Source organism: Microtus ochrogaster, linkage group LG4, assembly GCF_000317375.1.
Source record: "Microtus ochrogaster isolate Prairie Vole_2 linkage group LG4, MicOch1.0, whole genome shotgun sequence".
NCBI lineage: Eukaryota > Metazoa > Chordata > Mammalia > Rodentia > Cricetidae > Microtus > Microtus ochrogaster.
In genome coordinates this window covers 21,090,744-21,100,322 of record NC_022030.1, presented here as the reverse complement: position 1 = coordinate 21,100,322, position 9,579 = coordinate 21,090,744, and the positions used below count along the sequence as shown (strand labels likewise).

General features: G+C 54.6%; 2 protein-coding genes across 2 annotated transcripts in view; both read left to right on the top strand.

Annotated features, from left to right (window-relative positions):
* The window catches only part of B9d2 (B9 domain containing 2), a 6,151-nt gene extending 1,554 nt beyond the window's left edge, over positions 1-4,597 (top strand). The window contains exons 3-4 of the mRNA XM_005361178.1: positions 1,501-1,626; positions 4,027-4,597. Coding sequence (XP_005361235.1) covers positions 1,501-1,626; positions 4,027-4,340 — 440 coding nt within the window. The 3' untranslated portion in view covers positions 4,341-4,597. The remainder of the gene's footprint in view (positions 1-1,500; positions 1,627-4,026) is intronic.
* A 466-nt stretch (positions 4,598-5,063) lies between these two features.
* Tgfb1 (transforming growth factor beta 1) overlaps positions 5,064-9,579 on the top strand; it is an 18,935-nt gene continuing 14,419 nt past the window's right edge. The window contains exons 1-2 of the mRNA XM_026786237.1: positions 5,064-6,421; positions 6,557-6,611. Coding sequence (XP_026642038.1) covers positions 5,910-6,421; positions 6,557-6,611 — 567 coding nt within the window. The 5' untranslated portion in view covers positions 5,064-5,909. The remainder of the gene's footprint in view (positions 6,422-6,556; positions 6,612-9,579) is intronic.

Below are 9,579 nucleotides of genomic sequence, written 5' to 3'. Positions count from 1 at the left end.
GGTGATGCTGAGGGATCTGATAGCTGAGGTGGGGTGGATGGGATTAAGGATCCCAGAGAGCAGATGACATGAACCAGTTTCCTAGCGACTGGCATTTAGCGCTCAGTGTGTGGACACTATTCTTTTTCCTATTCCTCACTGGAGTTGAGATGTGCTCTTGGATGGTGCCTAGCCTCTTCTTAGTCTTTGATCTAGGCCTCTAAATATGGGGTGTGACTAGTAAGGAAATGATGTTGGGAATCTCATCGCTTTGGGGGACATAGGCAAGAGGATCAGAAGAAGTTCAAGGTCATTCTCAGCTACATAGGAAATTTGAGATTAGCCTTAGCTATATGAGACCTTGTCTCAAAAAAGGAAGCACTCGATGCTTTGACTTACAGCTCATCAGTAGGACATGCACCTAGTATGTACAAGGCTCTGGGTTGCATCCCCAGCGGCATACATAAAGATTAATAAGTGAATGATACTTAAAAAAATCAATACTTCATACTTGCTATGAGTCTTCTAAAATTATGAGATTGTATTATTTGTCACTTATTTTGTAGATAGGGAATTTTTTTTTTCAAAGACAAGGTTTCTCTATCAGTCCTGGCTGTCTATAGGCCAGGCTGGCCTCGAACTCATAGAGATCTGCCTGCCTCTGCCTCTCAAGTGCTGGGATTAAAGGTGTATGCCACTACCACCACCCGACAAGATTGGAAAAAGTAATGTGCCTAACTAAGGTTGCATGGACAAAAGGAAGTAAGCCTAGGGGCTGTTGATTGTAGCTTGTTGCTAGAGAACTCTTGCCTAGTGTATTCAGTGCCTTGGGTTCCATCCCCAACACTGCAAAATGCACAAAACATATGTGAATAGTACCAGGATTAATTAATTTATTTATTGGTTTTCCAAGTCGGGATTTTTCTGTGCAGCCCTGGCTGTCCTGGAACTCACTCTTTAGAACAGGCTGGTCTTTTTTTGTTGTTTGTTTGTTTGTTTGTTTGTTTTTGGTTTTTCGAGACAGGGTTTCTCTGTGGTTTTGGAGCCTGTCCTGGAACTAGCTCTTGTAGACCAGGCTGGTCTCGAACTCACAGAGATCTCCTGCCTCTGCCTCCCGAGTGCTGGGATTAAAGGCGTGCACCACCACCGCCCGGCCCAGGCTCTGGTGGTCACAGAGATCCACCTGCCTCTGCCTCCCAAGTGCTGCAATTAAAGGTGTGTGCTACCACTGCTCAGTGAAATAGTATCAGGATTTATTCTCTTTCACACTCTCCATCTTCCTCCACTTTTCCTTTAGAGATTGGGACCCACACTTTAGCCTGTGCTGACCTCAAACCCCCAAGTGCCAAGATTGCAAGTGTGTACTTCTGGTGCCAAGATCTGAATCCAGATATTTGGCTCTAGAGTTCACACTGTGTAACTCCCACCCCCAGGGAAAAACACTCTTGTAGCCACAGTGGGGTTCCCTTTCTGCAGGCTGCTACTCACTGTTAACCCTTTCTGTCATGGTTCTCATTACAGGGGCTGCGTGGAAGCTCTTGTCAGGTGTACGGGAGGGCCAAACACAGGTAGACACACCTCAGATAGGAGATATGGCCTACTGGTCCCATCCCATTGACCTGCACTTTGCCACCAAAGGTCTCCAAGGTAGGTATAGGATGAGAGGAGTGGGGCCGGTCAAACTTGGAGGAGCTGGGCTCAGAACACCATGGTTGTCCCTGCTCCCCATACTTTGCGAATCCCTTTCCTGGCACAGCTTCCTCCAGAGAAGTAAATCTGAGGCCTGACCTGAGCTCTAGAAAATCCAAGGCCTGTGGAAGGTGACAGAGGTTGGAGCAGAGGAGATATCAGGAAGTGGGAGGTCAAGTGGGAGGGGGGCTGCCTTCCAGTAAAGGGTAATGAGGAGGCTGGAAGGGGTAAAGAGAGCTAGATGAGGAGAGGGGTGGGAAGTGGACCAGTTGCCTTTGCTCACAAAAGCAGAGGCCCCACTCAAAGGGGAAGTGAGTGTGCGAGGGAGGAGGGGATCACATGGGCACAGCTTTTCTCGGTAAAACACGCAGATGCTGGGAAATGGTCTGGGCCGTTCAGCTATCAGGGCTGTTTATTGATTGAGCCTGTGCCTGTCCAGCTCAAGGAGGGAATCCCCAATCAAGACAGGACTCCAAGTAGAAGATAGACCAGTTTTCAAATGGGGCTAGCACAGAGGCCATAGGGAACCCAGAAGTCTCTGGGTGGTTACATGACCTGCTAGGACAGAGAACCTTTGGAGCTTTGCTATACAGGGCCAAGAAGAGCTAACTGGATCCAAGGACAAAAACAGAAGAGGCGTCAAGGCAGAGAGCTGGGGTGCATAGAAGGCCCAGGGTGATGAGCAAGCCAGGCACTGGATGGCTGTGGGGGAGGGGGCAAGGGGCAGGGAGCCGCTGTGTGGGAGCAGAATGCAGGGCCCTGGTTGCCAAGGCACTGAGACCATCTCTGGGGACCTGATTTTACTTGTGCACAATCTCACTGGCTTCTGGCCGGGGGACATATTAGAGGGTGAGGTGGAGAAATAAACCTTTATCTCTTCAGGCCTGGCCTTAAGCTGGCTTCCCCCTTGATTTCTTTCTTCTTATTCCCCCATTCTGCCCACCACCAAATCCTGTTGGTTCTAACATCCCACTTGAAATGTACCCCAACCTCCATTCCTCACCCCCTTCCTCCATCTTCTCCTAGCTGGACCCTTCTTTCAGGCTTTATTCACTGGGCTCCCAGACCCAGGCCTAGGGTTTGCACCCCACATGCAGCTACCAGGGGCATGTGAGGACCTAAGTCTGAACCTTCTAGCAGTTCTCCTTTTACTGAGGATAAAAGGATGAAAGCGGGTGTCTTCCCTGCCATCACATGACCCTGTGTAACCTGGCGGTTGCCTCTTTCTTCCCACTCCCCCCCCCCCCCCCCCCCCCCCCCCCCCCGTTCTAGCTGCACTGGTCCCAGTAGGCTAACTCCTGCTTGAGGACTTCTGCATTGGCTGGGATCTCCCATTCCCTAGGTGCCTAGATGGCCTGTTCCCTTTAAGCATTTGTGTATGTGTTGCCTCCTGGTTGATTTGTCTGTTTTTCAGATAGAGCCTCTGAACATAGTCCAGGCTAGCCTGGAACCTCAGCATCCCAAGTGTGCACAAAAAGGTCATCCTTCCAGTTAAGGCCTTCCTTCCTGTATAGTCCTGGCTGTCCTAGAACTCATTATGCAGACCAGGCTAGCCTTGAACTTTCAGGAATCCTTTTGCCTCTACCTCCCAAGTGCTTCGTGACAGCCATACACCGTGGTGGTGCTCAGCCCCAAGTGTCACCTTCGTAGCAAAGCTTCCTTTACTCTCCCCCCACTTCCCCAAACTCCATCTCCACCCCTCCCTCCCTGGCGTTATTTTCCTCCATAGCAGTTATCACCATCTGACATACCCTGTAATTTTCTTATTTACTATGTTGGTTGTCTAGAATGTCAGCTGCACGGGGCAGGAATTTTTGTCTGCTGTGTTCATCGCCATGTCCCCAGCTTCTAGAATAGGACCCAACAGGAAGAGCCCAGGGTAGAGGGGGAGATGGGCTCACTCCAAGAGCTCTGACTAGTTCAGCTGTGCTTTGAGGATATTAGAAACCTAATGAAGGGGAGAGGTGGGCTGCTCTGGGGAAGAACAGGTAGGGGAGAACAAAGCAGGTCCACGAGGAGAGAGGGGGCTGGGAGTGCAGTGGGCTCTGTCACAGGGAGACAGAGGAGACCACAAAGCCAAGTCAGCAGAGGCTTTTCACGCTCAAGAGGTTGGACTTTGTACTGTGGTACAGGATAGCCATGGAAGGGTTTGGAACAGGACGGTAATGTGAATTTATATAGATCCCTGTGGTGTATGAGGTGTGGATGGGAGATGGGAACCCAGAGAGGAAATTTAAGCAATAATCAAAGGCAAAAGGACTGGGCCAAGGTCTCTAGTGGTTTCAAGGAGATGGGAACCCAGGAGCATGTGGCTGCCTCCCTTCATCTCTCCTTTATCTAACTGCACTTGTCCTGCAGGTTGGCCTCGACTCCATCTCCAGGTGTGGTCCCAGGACAGCTTTGGCCGCTGCCAGCTTGCTGGCTATGGCTTTTGCCACGTGCCTAGTAGCCCAGGCACCCACCAGCTGGATTGCCCCACATGGAGGCCCCTGGGCAGTTGGCGGGAACAGCTGGCACGTGCCTTTGTGGGTGGTGGGCCACAGCTGCTGCACGCAGACACCATCTACAGTGGGGCTGACCGCTATCGCCTGCACACAGCCGCAGGTGGCACGGTGCATCTTGGTATTGGCCTGCTGTTGCGCCATTTTGATCGCTATGGTGTGGAGTGTTGAGGGACTTCATCGCCACTATTGTCACCATCATCTACAGCCCTGGGAACTCTTGAGCACAAGATGGCACAGCCGTCAAGAACATGGACTCTGGAGACTGTCAGTCTTGACCTTACCCAAGTCATGGCCCCTCTATCCTACCTAGGACTACAAGGCCCTGCTCCATCGAACTGTCCGGTACTAAGACTGTGGGTTACAGGGACTTCAGGAGAACTGGCTGTTGGGCTTATGAGAGGCACTTAATAAAAGCTCTCGGTTTTCATGTGTATGGTGCCTTCTTTTCCCACTGCAACTGTCAGATGTCCAACGTCTTCTTCCCTCATCCTCCTTGGTACCTTTCTCAGTAGACCCAAAGTCTGTCCAGCCTTTCAGTCTCTACATCCTAGGTCCCCACCTCTAATATCTCCTCCGGGACCCTATTTTCTCACGAAGTCCCCATTTTCTCATTGACCCTTCATCAACCCCCAAAGCCACGGGGCGCTTTCGTAAAGCTCGGCCGCCAGGAGGCAGCACCCTGGAGGTGGGGCGGGGCCGGGGTGCCCGCCTCCTCCCGCAGGGCTGAAGGGACCCCCCTCGGAGCCCGCCCACGCTAGATGAAGACGGTGCCCCCCCCATGCTCTCCTCCTGGGGCTGCCCCCGCCCCGCGCGCGCTTCCTGGGTGGGGCCGGGGCGGCTTCAAAACCCCCCGCCGCCCCAGCCGGTCCCCGCCGCCGCCGCCCTTCGTGCCCCAGGCCGTCCCCCTCCTCCTCCCGCCGCGGATCCTCCAGACAGCGAAGCCCCCGGCCGGGGCAGGGGGGACGCCCCTTCGGGGCACCCCCGGCTCTGAGCCGTCCGCGAAGCCACCTCCGCCCGAGCCGGCAAAAGAGCAGGCGAGCCGTCCGAGGCCCCAGAATCTGAGTCTAGCCGCCGCCGCCACTGCGGGGAGGAGGGGGAGGAGGAGGGGGAGGAGGGACGAGCTGGTTGGGAGAAGAGGAAAAAAGTTTTGAGACTTTTCCGCTGCTACTGCGAGCCGGAGACGCGGGGAACGCTTGGCGCTGCGCTGTCCCACAGAGGCAGAACCTAGGAACCCCAGACCGCCCTGCTCACCGTCGTGGACGTTTGCTCGCTACACGGCGTTCCTCAGACGCCCCTATCCCGGACCAGCCCTCGAGAGCCGCAAGCCCCGCCTCCCGCGAAGACTTCACCCCAAAACCGGGGCGCACCCCTTGCACGCCGCCCTCCCCCCAGCCTGCCTCCTGAGTCCCCCGCATCCCAGGACCCTCTCTCCCCCAGGAGGCTGATCTCCCTCAGATCTGCTGGCAGTACCCCCCCCCTTATTTAAGAGCACTCACTTTTTGGTCCCAGAGAGAGCGTTCATCTCTTTTTTTTTTCCCCCCGGTGGCATACTGAGACACCCTGTGTCAGAGCCTCACCGTGACTCCTGCTGCTTTCTCCCTCAACCTCAAATTACTCAGGACTCTCTGCTACCTTTCCTTGGGAGACCCCCCCCAACCCTGCAGGGGCGGGGCCTCTGCATCCCACCTTTGCCCGGGGTTCGCGCTCTTCGCATTGCCGCGGGGCGCCGCCTCTCCCATGCCGCCCTCGGGGCTGCGGCTACTGCCGCTTCTCCTCCCGCTCCCGTGGCTTCTAGTGCTGACGCCCGGGAGGCCAGCCGCGGGACTCTCCACCTGCAAGACCATCGACATGGAGCTGGTGAAGCGGAAGCGCATCGAAGCCATCCGTGGTCAGATCCTGTCCAAACTACGGCTCGCTAGTCCCCCGAGCCAGGGGGAGGTGCCGCCCGGCCCGCTGCCCGAGGCCGTGCTTGCTTTGTACAACAGCACCCGCGACCGGGTAGCTGGCGAGAGCGCCGACCCGGAGCCGGAGCCCGAGGCAGACTACTACGCCAAAGAGGTCACCCGCGTGCTAATGGTGGATCGCGCCAACCGTGAGCTCGGAGGGGGCCAGGGAGCCGGGAGGGAGCCCGCAGGGGGCGCCGGAGTGCAGGGGTCACTGGGAGGAAATTACCGGCAGAGGAAATTGGCTGGAGGAAGGGGACTCCTGGGGGCTCCGGGAACGAATGCATGGGTACCCCAAAGAGGATAGCGCTTAGTCTCTACCCCAGGTGCCTGGTCTCGGAGAGGAAGGGACAGTAAGCAAAAGTGGATCTCTTCTAGAGGGGATCTAGATCGTGGGGACAGTCTTTTTTAGAAGGAACATTTGGCAGATTTTGTTTTAAGTTTCTTCTTACAGTGCTTAAAAACGCAGGGATCATTGGGTTCCCTTTTCAGAAAGGTAGAGCCCGGCTCAGGAGAGTGGAAGGCGCCCAACATTTGGGAAAGGAGAGGCAGCGTGAACAGCTGACGCTAGATCGGGTCATGAGATGGAGAGAAGAGATTCAAGGACAAAAACTAGGGGATGAGGACCCTACTACTGCCAGATAAACTCTCAAATAGACTCATCTCCAGAAGGGGCCAGGCGCACGCTGGATAGAGGGAGTTCGTGGCGTCACCGTGGGGTTCCAAGTGATAAGTTAACTAAAAAAAGGAAGCGAAGTTGTTGAGAGGAGTCTAAAGGGAGAGGAGCAGAGAGGGTGCGGAAAATGAGCCCGGAGGTGTCACGGGTGTTTTGCTTAGGGACGTAAAAGAGCGCGCTAGCGGGCAGGCGGAGCCCAGTAGAGGAAGCGAGAGAGTCCCAAGAAATCTAGAATAGCGGGTCATTGGAAAAGAGTTATAAAAGAGGGGAGACTGGCGTGGGAAGATGGCCCCGCGAGGTGGGCGGGCGGGTGGAGCAGGGACACCATGCCATCCAGGCGTGAGTGGTGAGCGCCCCTCGCCTGGGCGTGGAAGGGAGTGGCTGAGCCCCAGGAGTCGAGCCCTAGGGGAGCGGCTAAAAGTTGGGGGAGAGCCTGTCTGCAAAACCCAAAAAAGAGAAAACCGAGTCAGTAAGGGTGAGAAAGCTCCACGTGGGTGCCACGCGCGTGGGGAGGAGCCTGCGCTTCCTGAGAGAGTAAGAGGACCCCATAGAGCTGAATCCTGGTCGGCTGTACCCCCAGAGTCCCAGTTCCTCCTGGGGAGGCTGGGGAAAACCCAGCGTCCGGCCGCCTAGCCCTCCTCCCTTCCCTTTCCTTCCCGTGCCCAGGAGGAGGGAGGCGGGGGATCGCGCGCGGAGCACGGAGCCTAGGGCGAGACGAGGCAGGTCCCGATCCCGCCCTCCGCCCTCCGTAGGCTGTTAGTCTCCTGCTCTCCTCACCCCAGCAGTGGGCGGGGATACTCACGGCCCCGCCCTGTCGGCACCCACGCGGGACCCAGGCACCTTGCATGACCCTGCAGCTTTAGGGGGCAGTAGTCCCTCCGGGTTGCACATTGCTGTACCCAGTTGTGGCTCCAGCCTAATGACACCCCTCTCTGACCACTACTTAACGTGACCCTTTCAGTGGAGAAGTCCTTCTCTCTCCCGAGTCTGTCCGTATTTCTTCTCATAGGCATAAAGCTCTTCGGGCGTTTGCCTCCCCATTTCTCTCCCACGTAACCTACTCATCTCTATGTCAGTCCACCTCCCTCTGTGACACCCATAGTCCTTCCTGCCCCCCCTCCCCTATCTGTTTCCCCCAGCTAAGATGCTACCCTTCCTTTGAGGTTTGCTGAGTAACAACTGAACCAAGAATCGTGCCACAAGGAAGAGGTGTCTTCTGCCCTTAATAGCTGTCTGGGATATCATCCCATCCTCGCTGCAGGAAGCCAAATGCAGTAGCCCTAGTTGATGCAGGAATTCAGGATCTTACCCCCTCGCGCCCCCAACCCAAACATCCTCTAGCCTAGGAGCCCTCTGGTGAATGGGGCTCCCATCATTCAGTCATTCTTACCTAGAAACGCCCTTCACTGCGAACTGTGCAGGAACTGGGCTAAAGCAGGAAGTAACTTTTGACCGATGATACATGGATAATAGTAACATCACACTGGCCAGAATGTAACAAGAGTTTAGGGATTCAGATCACAGTCGGCCAGGCATAGTGGTCCATGACTGTAATCCCAGCACAAGGGAGGTGATTACTTCAAGACCATCCTTGGAGCCTGGCGGTGGTGGTGAGAGGCAGAGGCAGGCAGATTTATGTGAGTTCGTGGCCAGTCTGGTCTACAAGAGCTAGTTCCAGGATAGGCACCAAAGCTACAGAGAAACCCTGTCTTGAAAAAAGAAGAAGTTCTTAGATACATAATGAGTTTGAGGATAGCCTAAGCTATGAGATCCTGTCTTCAGAAACAAAGTAAACAAAAAATCAGTCCCTGGAGCCAGGTGGCTTGCATCTTGCCATGTTGTGAAGTATCAATGTCTTTGTCTTTGTAAAGTGCTTTAAGTGATATCCTTACCATTTGCTGTATTTCCCTCACCCCTTTAGAAAAAAAAAAAAAAACAACAGAAAATATGGTCTCAGTAAATACTTCCTCAAAATACTCCTGCCTCAGCTTCCTCCGTGCTGGTTGCAGACTTGCACAGGCTAACATCCATGTTATTGATGTGTGTGTCAGATCTTTAGCTTTTGTCTCACATCTGTCTCATCTGCTCCTGTAATCCTGGAACTCGATGGTGTTTTACAGTTAAAGAGGGAATTTGATCACCACAGGTTACACAGTGCTTCAGTTAGGACCGTCTGGGTTTGGGCGTCAGAACTTAATGGTACCACTGTTTCTCCAAAGACTAAGGGGACACTGGCCCAGCGCTAGGGCACGTCCCTAGGGCCCACCACAAAGGGGCTGGAGGTGTGGTTCAGCAGCTGAGCTGTTAACCTAGAACCTGCCAGGGGAGGAGCTGTGGGTGTGGCTCAGTGCAGGAGCACCTGAGGCCAGCAGCTGAGAAGTGGCGGGGAGACTCTCTGATCCCCCAAACTATACCTGTGTCCCTTACACCACAACTTGGTTTTGTTTGGTTTGAGACATTAGCTCTCCTGCAGCCTGGGTATGCCAGCCTTGGCAGCTGTATGCTTGAAGGGAACTTGACAGGTGACTTGACTTGACTTCATGGAATGGGCAGGACTTAGCAGAGAGGAAGCAAACCCAGACAAGGAGAAACCCCCCTACCCCAGGTCAGCCAGCTAAAATGATCAGTAGGGACTGGAAGGGTGGCTCAGCGGAGAAGAGCATTGGTTGCTCTTCCAGAGGGTTGCCAGAGCCCACATGGCAGCTCACGGCCAGTGAGATTCAGTTCTAGGGGATTTTATATCCTCTTCCGGCCTCCACAGGCACCAAGCATGCACATTGTACACACA